The sequence below is a fragment of the Misgurnus anguillicaudatus genome, chromosome 10 (genome assembly GCF_027580225.2).
Source record: "Misgurnus anguillicaudatus chromosome 10, ASM2758022v2, whole genome shotgun sequence".
Lineage (NCBI taxonomy): Eukaryota > Metazoa > Chordata > Actinopteri > Cypriniformes > Cobitidae > Misgurnus > Misgurnus anguillicaudatus.
This window is the reverse complement of record NC_073346.2, coordinates 37,871,688-37,887,442: the sequence shown is the minus strand read 5'-3', so window position 1 is coordinate 37,887,442 and position 15,755 is coordinate 37,871,688. Positions and strand designations below refer to the sequence as shown.

The following is a 15,755-nucleotide window of genomic DNA, read 5'->3' as shown; positions in this document are numbered from 1 at the left end:
ACAAGACACTTTATTTAACAACCACACACAGCAACATGTGGTGATAATAAAACCAAAATGTGTGAAAGTATATATGTTTATAAGCTTTATATTTATATAGTTTTTGGAATATACAAATGCAGATAATTGCCACTCACTAACTAAATGCTCACCACAGTTTTAAAAATATAATAAGTTAAAGTTAGTTTTAAAGTGAAAATGCATTAATGATAACAAAAGATAAGTCTTTATAGACAGAATCTTGTTAAATGCATTAATGATAACAAAAGATAAGTCTTTATAGACAGAATTTTGTTTTTTAATCAGTTATTTATTTTGTAGGCTATTGAAGATATAGTGTGCATTGTATTTAGTATTTATGCATACATAAGCATGTAAAACGACCAAGTATGAATATGCACAAGACAGACAGGGAACATACCTGTATATAAGATCTTTAGATAATGAGATTATAATGGTGCTATCAGGGGATGATCATTTGAGATGGTCTTGTCGTCGCTCTTTACTTTCTTAGACTTGCACCTTTACCGTTGCGTCTCTTTCTCGTCTTTCTAAACCAACAGATGTGTGTACTGTGAGCTAACGTCGCGTCAAACTACATCGCTCCAGCTGCGCACGCGTCACTGATATACACGCGAGTAAACTTAAACTTTATAACAACTAACAGCATTATGTGCGGGAACGCCTTTCTTAATTTAGCGGCACAGTTTCTTGCGCATGTTTGGAGAGACTTCAGCATGCCAGAGACTCAGACAGCTGCAGGAGCACAGAGAGAGCGAATGAGCGAGCGCGCGCACGAAAGAGAGAGAGACCTGCACCTCACTAATGCTTATTATGAAATTTCAGAAATTACTCTTTCATTTGTTGGTGGATTATTTCCCGTTTCTCTGTCACACTCAGTCTAACGTGCAGGAATGTCAAGTTGACAACGCGCACTTAATTACATTACACGGAATAAAAAATATGTTACGTCTAACATTTTATTTCACGTTAAGTTACAACGGACCAATCAGCAGCCATGGAACGTGCAATTAGAGTGATTGACAGAAAACCTGACAAGTTACAAAACAATATGACCTTTTCAGCTCATCATGAACGCAAACTTGGGAGGCCCTTGAACTTGGGAGGCCCCTGAACTTGGGAGGCCCCTGGGCTTCAGCCCAGGTAAGCCCGTGCATTAAGGCGGCCTTGACCACGGTTACCACAAACATTGCTCTGGTGCCTATTTTTAAGACATTTGAAAAGTTAGGTGTGCGGTTTACAGAAAAATAATCAACACCCATAGAACATTTCTCAGCCAATCAGAATGCAGCATTCAACAGACCCGTTGTATAAGCACATCTAACATTTGCAGACTCCTCCTGTCTGTGTTAATAATCCAGCAAAACTCCACCGCGCATGATTATCTACATCAGTAATATCTTTCACATTTGGATATTATTCTTTGTGGTTTATTAAATACAATTCTTGCATTGTTATCTCAATCTTATATTCCCCCGCATGCTATTTTTTCATATAAAGCCACATTCCGAGTGCTCTGATGTGTGTATGATGTCAATGCTATTAAATGAATATGAAACTAAAACATGCTGTTATTTTTTGGTCAAAAATAGACATACCTAGCAATTGGGTTAAATTAAACCAGAAAATGTTTAGGTTTAACCCAACAAGGGGTTAACCCTTTAACTGTCACCCCCCTTTTAAATGGGTGGGGGGGGGGGGTAAAAGGTGATATGCACCTTCAAAACTCTGGCATTCTGTGGTCTAGAAGCAAAATCTTGATCTCTTTTTAAAGAAGAGACTTTACATTATTTCACCAAAATGTTTGAACCTAATTAAGCTATTACTTAAATTAATCTAAATAATAAAAAAATTAATAAATTATGCATTTTATATTATGTGATATATTTTATATTTATATAAAAATGAAAGATTAAAACTACATTTTTAGAGTTTCCCAACAATATATTGTTTTTCAAGATTACTTTAGGTTTATTGGATATTTACAAATATGTAATAACACCTTGGCAATGACATTGAAAATTACTCTTAGCATGTCTTTTTCTTTTTTTGCAAAGTTGTGTTGAAATATATTAACTACATTCTTAGAGCTTTCCAAGATATATAGTCAAGATTATTTTAGGTTTATAGGATATTGACAAATAAATAATAACACCTTGGGCCCACCTGTGGCACACAACATTTTAGAAAATGACTCTTACTACGTCATTTATTTGCAAAATGGTGTTGAAATAAAAAAACGACATTCTTAGAGTATTCCACCGATATATAGTTTGTCAAGATTGGTGTAATATGTTATGCCAAACATCCCACCTGTGGGACAGTGAGAGTTAAAACTGAAATGAAGCCGAATGTAAAACTCAGTTATAATGATATTGTGTGTGTTTGAAGGATTAAACCTGTCCAGATCTCGTGTGTTATGCAGATATAGAGAAGGATTTCAACACGAGAGACCCTCTTGGTGCATCTGTCAATGATTTATGAGCGAGTGGAAAGTTTGGCTTCAATCTGTATATTTTTCTCGTGTAGTGCTGATGTATAAGAATACTGCTTTCATTATGACAGGCTTATGTCACATCACGGACATTTGGGGATTACTTAAAGGTGAAGGGCGTCATTTATTTGAAGGTCACAATTATTTATACTTGAGGTTAATATAATATTACTTAATGTGACATGTGCACTGGAATTTAAAAATCAAGACAAACAAAACACAGCAGTTATCAAATATCATTTATTTTTTATAAAACCATTTTTTTATCTTAAAAAAATCTGATCTTGTTATTGTTCATCATTATAATGTAAAATAAAGTCTTTACAGGGTCCAAGGACAAAGCAAAAAAAAACAACAACAAAACGAAGTCCTCATGTCGGGTAAATACATGTACAAACACAAGGCCGTGCGAAAGCAAGATGTTCCTACAAAACCGCAGGAATGTCAGAACCGTAACCGTTCAGAGTAAAGACCTCTCGACCCATCACAGGCTTTAAACGGCCATTTACTTCACATCAGATTTAAAGATGCATTTCGATTACTATTGACGTAAAAATCCAGTGTTTGACAAAGAAAGCAAAATTATGTTGCGTTAGCAGACAAGAACAGAAAAAAAGGTGAACAAAATAACTGAGAGATGTGCTGAGAAAAGGCACATTGATTTAAGACAAAGAAAAAGCTTTGACAGGACACATGTGAGTCTTGATCCTGATATACATGACTAAAGTCTATTGTTTTACACTCATTCACTGACGTTATTCGATGTCATGGTCTTGCAAACATTCAATAGCATTTCACAGCTGATATACAAAAAAAATGCTGGGTTATTTCGAACCCAACGCTGTGTGAAAAGGGGGCTAATCCATCATGTTAGAATGTAATTTAACCGAGATGTTTTAACCCAAAAAGCTGCATTGTTTTAACCCACTGTTGAGGTAAATATTAACAACCCAACATTTTAACCTAGCACTTTTTTAGAGCGTACCTTGACTGACTGCTATCTTGTGCAACAACCAGTTAACTAACTCTACCAGACCTTTACCAGGGATTCCAACATCTGAACCATGTGCTTTTAATAATACTGAGTTTAACCTAGTTTCTCTGTAGTCAATTTCTCACCTTATACTCCCAGCAAAAATGTTTATATTCGACCCAATACCAAGGTTCCCACACACTTTGGTTAACTTTGAATTCAAGGATCTTTCAAGGACTTTCCAGGTCCAATACCCTCAAATTCAAGGACTAAATGTGGGGACACATTTCAAGTGAGAGCTAGGTTACATCGTGCTACCTTTTAAGATACATTGTTACAGTTCCCTTTCGAGGGAACTCGCGCTGCGTCACTGCGGTGACACTTTGGGGACGCCTCCAGGGGTAAGTGTGTCTGAATGTGTATATCAGATTCAACCAATGGTGAAGCTTAACGTCAAAGACAGAGTCAGGAAGTATATCGCTATCTGAAATTTTGCCAAAGATGGCGTTACATGGACGCAGGAAGTATGGCAAGGGAGCAATTCTCAGGGAACAACAGTTACATAAGTAACCCGAGATATTTTCATGTGTCAAACACAACTATGCAAAAAAGCATTTTGCTATGAATCAACATTCACATAGAGAAGATATAAGCATTTAAAGCGAACAGTTTAGCACGTGTGCTTATAAAGTCTAGAAATTTTTATGATATTATCCTACACTACACAGGAAATAATATGGATTTTTTTCCCAGAAAACTTCTTGCATAAAACAAATTCAAGCACTTTCAATGACCTGTATCTATGTATGTATATTTCAAAAACTTCAGAGGGCTTTGAATTTTTACCCCAGATTCACAAACTTTCAAGGATTTCAAGGACCCGTGGGAACCCTGAATAATGGGTTAAAACTACAGCATTGGTTCAATTACAACCCAACAGGTTGGATTTGTCCTTTTTTGACTGGTTAAAAAAATAAAAAAATAATATAACACAGTAAAATCCCTCAGAAAGACTCCAAAATCCAGTTTCTAATATGCTAGTCTCATAGATGACTTAAAACAAAAATAAGAGATAAAGATGTATTATAGGGGTGGGTGGTATGACAAAGTATTAAATTATAGTACGAGTAATTATATATAATGATTAAAGAATTGCTTATATATTAAATAGTCTTAGTGGTTATTTTTGGACAGGAAATCATTTACACCAAAATATCATTTATTTATTTCCTCTTTTGGATGCAAACCCCAAAGATTGAATAATACAATAAACAACTCAATACACTCATATTTACAAATAACAAATGATCACTTGATACATACTGCCATACCACCCAGGCCTATATTGTATAATACTAAATCATGTTATTTAACAGGGTAAATGTTGTAGATATAGATTAAATGGCACGACAGGGACACATTTAGATTCACCTTCTGGCCATTGAATTTGACAAATTTTACCTCCAGACTTCCCAACAGCATTCATTCATTTACATTAAATGTTGTATATCTATTACTTCAAAAACATTCAGCACTAGAAAAACCTCCTCTATTAATCCATATTCAAGAGGGATCTCACAGATAATGTGTTCATAATTCATAATAAAACAGAAAATGAATGAAAGACTTATTTGACTGGTCCTGAAGCTGTGAATAAATGATGACCTCTCCTAACCCCACAATCAATTTAATATCATTAATTCATCTGTTTCTTGTGGTCACACAAAATTAGTGTTATATTTATTTTTCTTGTGTGCTTAGACTTGAGTTACTGAGAAATATAAACTGTCCACATATACACTTCAAAGTTTTGGGGAAACAGTGGCATATAAATGAATTTTGGCGTCTCAAGTGTGTAAACAAGAAATGTGGTGATTGCAGACGTATTCGTGTATGTCAACAGATGCAGTATTTTTTGTTTATTCTGCTGATTTTAAACTAGAAGTAATCGCTGTGTTTAGCTGCGGTGTGCACGTGGCCAGCAAGATGCCACGGCACCCATAAGACTTTTTAAACCAGATAAAAACACAAGACAAGCTTGTGGCACTGGGTCTTAATCATCTAAAATACAAAATCAAAAGCTAAAGGGAATTAACCTTTAGGACAATTTAAAGGGGTCATATGATGCGATTATATGTTTGTTGCTTTGTCTTTGGAGTTTTAAAAGTTTTGCATAAAAAAGATCCCTAAAGTCTTTCTAAAAGTGAAGGTCTAAAACACCTCATTTAAACACGCCCCCACATATCTACGTCATTGTGTGGGAAGATTTGCATAACATCGCCCAGATGTATATGCAAATGAAGGGGTAACTTTTATTATCGCTGTAGTGTTGTTGTTGTTGATTACCGCAACCATGTCGTGAAGACCCTGTGCTTTAGGAGCTGATATTCCAAATATGGTAAGGGACGTATCATTTCCGTCATACGCTTCAGGTATCCGGCCAATAGCAACGTAACGGATAGATGGCCAATCAGAGCACACTGCGCTTTTTAGAACGATTAGCTTTGTCAAAGTCGACACGTTTCAAAAAAGCGGGGTATAACTGAGCAATATGTACTGTACGTGGAAAATCATGGGTTTTTGAATCTTATAGTGCCAGTCAGGTCCAATTTCTAGAGTCTCCAACAACAGATTTCAATGCATGCAAGGTCATACAACACTGTCATTTGGCACGCGAGCCTATACGTGATCCGTACTGATTCACTTCCTCGGTAGCTAAGGAACGATTTGAGACACAGGGATACTTGAAATACATCCACACCGAGGACATGTTGCTTCAGACAAGCACGTGCAGGTTGCGGTTTCTGTTTGCGTCATTACAACATTTCGGCTGTATTGTTTCGGTGATAAAAGTCTTTCGGACAAAAAACGGAAATGCTCTTTTGGGCCATTTTGATATTCAGTGCATCCCTAAACAATAGTGCTAACATGACTTACTGACAAGACATTAAGACTTTGAAAACCGACATCATTACACATCATTCATTAGTAATAAAAACGACAACAGAAACTAACATTTTTAAACTCATTTCCGCAAGCATGTAAGCAAACTGGGCCATAGCTAAACAGTAAACAGAAACTTAACTGCAACATGTGTAAGCCGCTTGCTAGCGCAACTTACTGATAAGACATTACAATAAACTTGACATTCAAAACACTCTAAAGTGGGTACTGAACCATCTTTCATGGGCAAGCGTTTAGCAAATCCCGCCTTGAAAAAGTAATTTTAACCACTGATTCTTCACATCTTTATCCTTTGGTAGTGAAAACAACGCAAACTGGCTTTATAGCTGAAAACACAGGGTCTTCTCGACATGATGTTTACACACTAACTAGCTGAAGTGTCTGTGGGCAGGTAAGAGTTTTTTTTCTCCCGTGCAAGACTGTAGGCGGAGATTATTATGCAAAGTGTTCGTATCTACTTAAATAAAAACAGGCAGAAGATTCGAACTATATGACGAATCATTTCAGCGATTCAGAGTCGACTCCCTACTTTAGAAGCCAATAACGTTATTTATCATGCACTTTTTGGTTTAACTAATCGTTTACATTAATGGATAGCTATAAGATACTCTGCAATACAGGTAATTTTCGATATTGGATCTGTCTGGCACTTTAAACTGCGTAAACACATTGCATTACACATTGCATTTTTAGCAACGTCATATGACCCCTTTAAAAACATATTTCTTTACACTAAATCCAGATATAAGCAGCATGAACAAGGTGTTTGTGCATTCATACAAAACCCCTTGGGACTCTCAGACCTCTCATCTGAAAGTTCAGGCACTGTGACCGGCGTGAAGGACTTGCACGCACCATTTCAGGACGTTGCCCTGCGTCTTTAAAAAGGGAGTAACACTTGCCACAGTAACAGAAGGCAAACTAAATAAATATGCATTAATAACTCGCAGGTAACCTTCTGACTCCTCCAGTCCGGCTTTACAATAGGGGTCTATTACGAAGACCACCAGTCTGTTCCAGATGTGCAGTAATTCATATTCCTACTCTGATGTGTGGATCAGTGTGCACGGCTCCCGTCACGGCGTGCGTTGCCATGGTCACCATTGTCATTGGCAAAGCATCACAAGAGGGGGCTTGGAAGACAGAATGCTGCCACAAATGGCTTTTGGTCTTTGTGTTGTGCTGAATCCAAACGCCAAATAACATCAACGTAACCACGACCTAATTGTAATACTTTGCCAAACCTTTTTGATGTTACTACATCTGTATTTCATCTAGCTCAACACTTGCCCCATCTTGATTTGCTTCTCCCTGAAGGATTCAATGCCCCCCTTCATGCCCTGTTTATCTGGCGCAGGGTTCTGGGGGTTTCCACATCCTGTTTTCATCCCTTTTCAAAGGGAAGGTGATCCGAGTTTCGTTAGAGTCTCTCGATGTCTCTGTACTTCTTGCGCAGGATTGACACCTGGTCTTTAAACAGAACAGGATCCAGTCTCATCTGTGAATGCACCAGAGGCATCGTGCCAAACCAGCTGGCAAATGTGTTCATGCAGGTCTGCCGCTGGGTGAAGTGGTCGGGATCCGCCCAGCGTGATGCTCGTGAGGTCTGGGGAGAACAAGGAGGGTTGATTAACTGCTATAAAAAACAGAAACCATGATCCACGTTAAGATAAATACCCAAACCTTACAGCTCATGAGTCAATGTTTAAAGAGTTCAGATGCGAACGCGAAAGCGTGAAAAATAAGATTATGAGTAAGGATGTATTATAAGTTCGTCAAATACTTTTGCTTCAAATCTGCTTAATCTCGGCCTCAGGCCATTCAGAAATACAACTTTGTTGGCAGAATCATAAAGGGGACTGTGATTTTTCAGCAAAGTCCTCTAAGTGCACAGGAGAAGCATTAGATGAAAGATTCATTTCAATTCAATTTTATTTATATAGCGCTTTTCACAATTGGTAATTGTTTCAAAGCAGCTGTATATGAACAGAAGCAGGGGAAAACAGAAAAATCGACAGACAACATAAGTAGCAAAATACAGCGGCAATGAATAAACTTTATAAGCGATCGTATTAATAATGTAACGTATAGAAGAGGGTGCTAACTTAAGGCTGACACAATTCAATTGTCAAAACAAATATTAGGATATTGATTGCATTTTTGAGTCTTAAAAGGAAGAGTGACTGAAAAGAGATAGGGTAGGATTGAAAAATGACCGTGGATCACATTCAAACTTAGGTCTCTTGTGAGTACTCTTGTGAGTACTTAACTCCACGGCAGCGTTTTTTTTTTTTTATTGCCAGCCAGCACCAGCTTTTTTTAGGATTTTCACTAAAGTTTAATGCCTTCCAGAAAATTATATTTTTTAAATATATAAACATACAATATATATCAAATGAAAAAACGTTTAATCCCATCTTTAATTGATTCTCTTATTATCACTTCTGAAATATGGGTAGGTTTCTTCAAAAATACCACTTTTTGAGCAAAAAGCTGAGATAATTGCATTTTTGTAAAGGACTTTTGTTACCGTGGGTTCACACCAGCCCCGTTTGAGGCATCAAATAGTTTGCCGCTTGAACAGTTTGAGTTCACTCACTTCATTCACGCGTGAAAGCCGCGCGTGAAATTCTAGTCATCGAGACATTCATGCGAAAATTTGCATCATAAGAGGGGCTTCGGCGACTCCGCTCGCTTCCTGTAATCATGTCACTACTAGAGCAAGCTCCTGATTGGTTAATGCTGCGCGTTTTTCCACCAAAGTTCAAATGTTTCAACTCACGCGTTTGCCGCGACAACGCACCATTCGCGCAAACTAAACGTGCGAACCTCCAGACGCGCGTCAACGTGTCTTCAAATTGACTTAACATTGAAATCACTCACGCTTGACGCCTCTACCGCGGCTGGTGTGAACGAAGCATTAGAGATCAGATTCAGAGTGATGATCAGAACATAGAGTTTTTACTGTTAGTGCCTTAGTGGATGATTCAGTGTTTAATAAGTTGGGCAAGAGCACCACCTGGTTGATAATAGCGGAAATATGGATTGCCATAAAAACTCGTCATTGGCAGGGAAGCGTTTTCTCTTATTTGACGAATTAACTCGTCAATGGCGGGGAAAAAGTTAAGACCTGAATACAGCCAGAATGTGGCAGCCACATGCATCACAGCGCCCCCTAATGTGTGCTTCTGTTTTTTCATTTTTACCTTTTGAATTCTGACTTTAATCTTCCTCCGTCAAGCGTGAACGCTGACATCTTGTGTGAATCGAGCATTAGTGATTTTGCAACTGTTTGCTTTGTCTATGTCCAAAGTAGTGGATTTTTTAGAACTGGTGGATTTTGCCCAAAAAGCCTGCATGCACTTACAGGATTTTGCAGCGAAAGTAAGTCAAAGTTGTTTAACTCTTTCCCCGCCAGCGTTTTTAAAAAAAGTTGCCAGCCAGCGTCAGCATTTTTAATGATTTCCACAAAAGTTTAATGCCTTCCAGAAAATGTTCTTCTTTAAATATATAAACAAACAATATATCAGATGAAAGAACAGACCCTCTGCTTTCAAACATAAAAAAAACGTTTTATCCTACCTTCATTAGTTCTCTTGTAATCACCTCTCAAACATGGGTAAGTTTCTTCAAAAACACCCAATTTTGAGCAAAAACCTGAGATAATTCCATTTTTGCGAAAGACTTTTGATAGAGATCAGATGCAGAACGATCTTTAAAACATACACGGAGTTCTTTCTCTTTCACGTGAGGCGCTGCTTCCGGGTTGTATAAGTTGTGGAAGTGCGCCACCTGGTGGATAATAGCGGTATTGCGGAAAGACGGAAAATCTCGTCATTGACGGGGAAGCGTTTTCTCTTAATTGACGAGATATCTCGTCAATGGCGGCGAAAGAGTTAATAGCAGTGAAATGTCTAAAATTACATTCGTGAAAATGGGGCATTTTAATTGTTGACTAATAACTTTTTCATTGAAATTAAAGTGAAATTACTAAAGCGAAACACAAGATTCACGAGAAAACATGTCAGACGCACTTGGAGGGTTTTGCATTTGAACTCTTTTTTTCAGTAATCCAAAATAAAGAAAATGACTATTATTTTTTTGGACTATTAGGATATTTTGCATTGGGCCAATATCACAATAATATTTCATGACAATTTTAAAAATATATATATTTTCATGACAGTCACTATATTTCTATTTAGATTCTCATTACTGTTATGCGCCTGGTGATTTTCCTTTTATATCTTTATGTTCATATTTTTAATTCCCTTTAGGTTCCCTGTATCGTAAAATAAATAACATATCACTATTTCCCTATTACAGAAATGAGAAATTGCAGGGAAATTGTGCTTCATAGTAATAAGAAATGGGAGGGTGATATGAATAAGACACCTAATAATACTGAAATATAACCTGAACAAAATCTTGAAAGGTTTCATGATATTCACCCCCATACAGGCAATAACCCAACTCAGATGAGCCGAAATTGCTCAGGGAATTCACTGCTCACATTCAATATAACACAACAGAAACTTCACATTTTCATGAGCTTTTTTTTGAAGGAAGAATACAATTATCAGCCTATCAAACAATTTCCCTGAAGTTCACATTTAAATCCGCAGGGAGCATAAAATGAAAACTGAAGTCAAATCCTGATGTGTATAACAAGAGAATCATGGTATATGTATAAATGTACACATAAATGTTTACCTGTCCCATCATTGTCTCCTTGTACTGTTTCTTTTGAGTGACTTTGATAGGAGGCATTTTAGTGACAGAGGACACGAGGAAGTTCATGAGGATGTCTTCACAGTTAGACAGCTGATCAACCATCGTCCTCAAGCTGGTCGGCAGGTAGTGAGTATACAAGTAGTTATAATACCTGAAATAAGAAAAGATGATCGATTAAAACCTGTCAATAGTGAAGACAAACACTAACAGTTAACAAGTGGTCAAATCCAGATTAAAGTTTCATAATGTAATGATTAGATCTGGAGCATCAAAGTTTGATTTCACATTGACATCTTTGACATGATTAGTTGATATTAAAGGTTATATTTTTACAGAATGTTCTTTACATTATGTAGGATGACTTTATGTAGAAAGCAGTAAATCACACAAAAATAACATAAGCTGGGTTTTTTACAGGCAGGGTCACATAGGGTCTATTCAAAAACTGTATTCAGTATAAAGATGAAGCCGGGCTCACACTACAGGTTTTTCTGGACAAATTTCCCAGATTTTCCCTTCCCGAGAAACTGAAGGGTAATTGGGTCCGGCACCTCGCTCGTTTCTGATGTTCGGCTCAGATTAAGAGAAGAAAATCTGTCAAGATGTTCCTTACATGTGTGCTACAAGATTTCACAATTGGGCAGGATTTCAAAAATCCTGTAGTGTAAGCCCAGACTTATTTTGCATTAAAGTAATAATAATGACCTGTGGTAGAAAGCAGCTCCAGTAAGCACCATGGAGTAGTCATTGGTCCACTTGGACGTGTAGCCCCAACGCTCTTTGTTGACATCCCAGTAATGACTTCGTGCTGGGTATCCCACAATCCTCTCTGGGAAACTTTGCCAAACAGTAAAGGCAAAATCCACCTGTGAGAACAGTCATATACTCAGATTAAACATAAACTTAAAGACTTATAGAAAAGTATACTTTTAGTATATACAGTTGAAAGAAAAAGTATGTGAACCCTTTGGGCTAACTTGGATTTCTTCGTAAAATGGTCATAAAATGTGTTTTGATCTTCATCTAAGTCACAACAATAGAGAAACACAGTCTGCTTAAACTAATACCGCACAAGCATTATACGTTTTCATGTTTTTATTGAACACAACATGAAAACATTCATAGTGCAGGGTGGAAAAAGTATGGGAAACCCTAGGCTAATGACTTTTCCAAGAGCTAATTGGAGCCAGGAGTCAGCCAACCTGGGGTCCAATCAATGTGTTGAGATTGGATGTGTTGATTAAAGCTGCCCTGTCCAATAAAAAACACACATCAGTTTTGAGTTTGCTGATCTGAAGAAGCATTGTCTGATGTGAACCATACCTCGCACAAAAGAGCTCTCAGAAGACCTACGATCAAGAATTGTTGACTTACATAAAGCTGGAAAGGGCTACAAAAGTATATCTAAAGCCTTGATGTCCATGTGTCCACGGTAAGACAGATGGTCTACAAATGGAGAAAGTTCAGCACTGTTGCTACACTCCCTAGGCGTGGTCGTCCTGTAAAGATGACTGCAAGAGCACAGCGCAGAATGCTCAATGAGGTGAAGAAGAATCCTAGAGTGTCAGCTAAAGACTTACAGAAATCTCTGGCACATGCTAACATTTTTGTTGACAAATATACAATAAGGAAACCATTAAACAACAATGGACTTCATGGGAGAAAGTTTGCAAAAGAGCACCTGGATGTTCCACAGCACTACTGGCAAAACATTCTGTGGACAGATGAAACCAAAATTGAGTTGTTTGGAAAGAATACACAACGCTATGTGTGGAGAACAAAAGGCACAGCACACCAACATCAAAACCTCATCCCAACTGTGAAATACGGTGGAGGGGGCATCTTGGTTTGGGGCTGCTTTGCTGCCTCAGGCCCTTGACGGATTACTGTCATCGATGGAAAAATTAATTCCAAAGTTTATCAAGATATTTTGCAGTAAAACTTAAGACCATCTGTCAGCCAACTGAAGCTTAACAGAGGATGGACGATGCAACAGGACAACGACCCAAAGCATAGAAGTAAATCAACAACAGAATGGCTTCAACAGAAGAAAATACGCCTTCTGGAGTGGCCCAGTCAGAGTCCTGACCTCAACCCGATTGAGATGCTGTGGCATGACCTCAAGAGAGCGATTCACACCAGACATCCCAAGAATATTGCTGAACTGAAACAGTTTTGTAAAGAGGAATGGTCCAAAATTTCTCCTGACTGTTGTGCAGGTCTGATCTGCAACTATAGGAAACGCTTGGTTGAGGTTATTGCTCAACCAGTTATTTAACCCAAAGGTTCACATACTTTTTCCACCCTGCACTATGAATGTTTACATGTTGTGTTCAATAAAAACATGAAAACGTATAATGCTTGTGCGGTATTAGTTTAAGCAGACTGTGTTTTTCTATTGTTGTGACTTAGATGAAGATCAGAACACATTTTATGACCAATTTATAAAAAAATCCAAGCAAGCCCAAAGGGTTCACACACTTTTTCTTTCAACTGTATATATATATATATATATATATATCACGGATGTGTGAGCAGAAAAAAACGCATAGATTCCAATATTCTCTGATCGATTACAGGCCTCATTTTTATGTGGAAATAAATCAGATATGAATCGGATACATGCATTCGTGTCTGCAATGTAAGCAGACGTATCAGATATTTCATATATTTCCATCTCAAGAAATGTAATGCATCATTAAAAATGTGATGCTGGCAAATGACATCACCTCAGTTGAACACCACCCACAGCGCAATGGAGGACGATGGCTCCACTGGCTTTAATGTTGTTTTATGTGTTGTTACAGAAATAAAGCTCTGTAATCTTGTATTATTATTTGTCTTTCTCTACTGCATATCACAGCATTTTACTTCCTCTGCAGTTTAAAGGCGGAGTGCACAATGTTTGAAAGCCAATGTTGATATTTGAAATCACCTAAACATACACGCCCCTACCCCAATAGAATCTGGAAATAGCAAACTGGAATTGGGCATCGAGATCTGCAGTGTAAATCCAGCTTTAGAGAATACATTTTTATCAGTATGTGTTTTCTTTGGAAATTAATTTGTGTTTCTAACCCAATACTCTACCTACAGAGAGTCTTAAAGGAGTTGTCAACAAAGAAAGTCAAAGTCAACAATTGGAAGATATATAAATATACAGGGCTGTTTACACCTGGTATTAATAAAGCAATAAGCCCCAAGAAGCAGTGGGTTACCAGTGCATTTTATAACGGCTAAGGGGCGTTGTTAGGCACGACGCGAAGCGGAGTGCCTAAAACCCCCTTAGCCGTTATAAAATGCACTGGTAGCCCACTGCTTCGCGGGGCTTATTGCGTTTATAAAACGGTTGCTTCAAATTATGTATAGCAGGATTTCATATAATAAAACACAGCAAATAAGTTGTAATTATATTAGTACAGATATTAGTCTTCCGCCAAACAAAGTAGTTCCTCAGACTCAAGTGTGTCTGCAACAGAGCGGTTCCCAAGCAAGACGGAGCAAAGACACAATGAAAATATGATTCATTAAGACTGTGGTGTTTATTTTCATAAATTAACATTCATCTAATTTATACATTAACATTTATACCGTGCAACTGTTGACGTGTGGATCAAATATGCTTGGAAGCATGCTTAACACTTTCCCTGCCAGCGTTTTTTAAAAGAGTTGCCACCCAGCTTTAGTTAAACATTAATGCCTTCCAGAAAAATGTTCTTCTTTAGATATATAAACATACAATATATCAAATGAAAGAACAGACCCTCTGCTTTCAAACAACAAAATAAAAACGTTTCACCCTACCTTCAATTGTTCTTTTATCCTCTCAAATTTTGAGCAAAATGTTGGGATAATTCCATTTCTGTGAATGACTTTTGTTAGAGATCCGATTCAGATCGCTGATCAAAAAATACACTTGAGTTTTAAAGTGTTGAGTGAAAGCATCAGTGTTTATGTTGTGTAAGATCGCCACCCAGTGGATAATATACGGTACAACTACTCCTCACGGAAGCATTAATGATTAATCAACAAGAAAACTCAACAATATTTATTGACACTTATCTGGATATCGCCATTAATTGTTCAATTGTTGAGGATTATAATTAATACACTATAATATAATTAGCCCACCCAATAAATCAAAATTGACAACAAAATCCGACATTTTGACAGTTATTTTCTACAGTACACAACAACAGTGGCGCAGTGATACAAGCTATGTAATACGGTTTGAGCCGTGGGTTTACCGGTGAGTTTTATCACAGCTGAGAACGCGTTTCAACCAATCAGAATGAAGAACCAGAACTGGCCGTTTTATAAAATGCATTTTGGTTTGGGATGCTCATATCAGTTAATTTTCCCGACCGACAACCGTAGCTTCTAAACCGAACATTAACCGTTAACTTATAAGATTTTAATATGAAATTGTCATTGAGTAAAAATACAGTTGACGATTGTCTGTGAACTAGTAAAAACAAAAGATTTAATTTGAACGTGCAAACAGCAGCGACAGATCAACAACAGAACCAGGATTCATACATTATCAGATATTCACGCAACATTACCTTA

The 15,755-nt window shown here is 37.4% G+C and overlaps 1 protein-coding gene across 1 annotated transcript in view; it reads right to left on the bottom strand.

Annotated features, from left to right (window-relative positions):
- Nucleotides 1-2,737: 2,737 nt before the first annotated feature.
- Nucleotides 2,738-15,755, bottom strand: part of ext1a (exostosin glycosyltransferase 1a) — a 95,461-nt gene continuing 82,443 nt past the window's right edge. The window contains exons 9-11 of the mRNA XM_055211340.2: nt 11,892-12,052; nt 11,166-11,337; nt 2,738-8,058 (exon numbers count right to left, since the gene is read on the bottom strand). Of these exons, the coding sequence (XP_055067315.2) occupies nt 7,873-8,058; nt 11,166-11,337; nt 11,892-12,052 (519 nt within the window). The 3' untranslated portion in view covers nt 2,738-7,872. The remainder of the gene's footprint in view (nt 8,059-11,165; nt 11,338-11,891; nt 12,053-15,755) is intronic.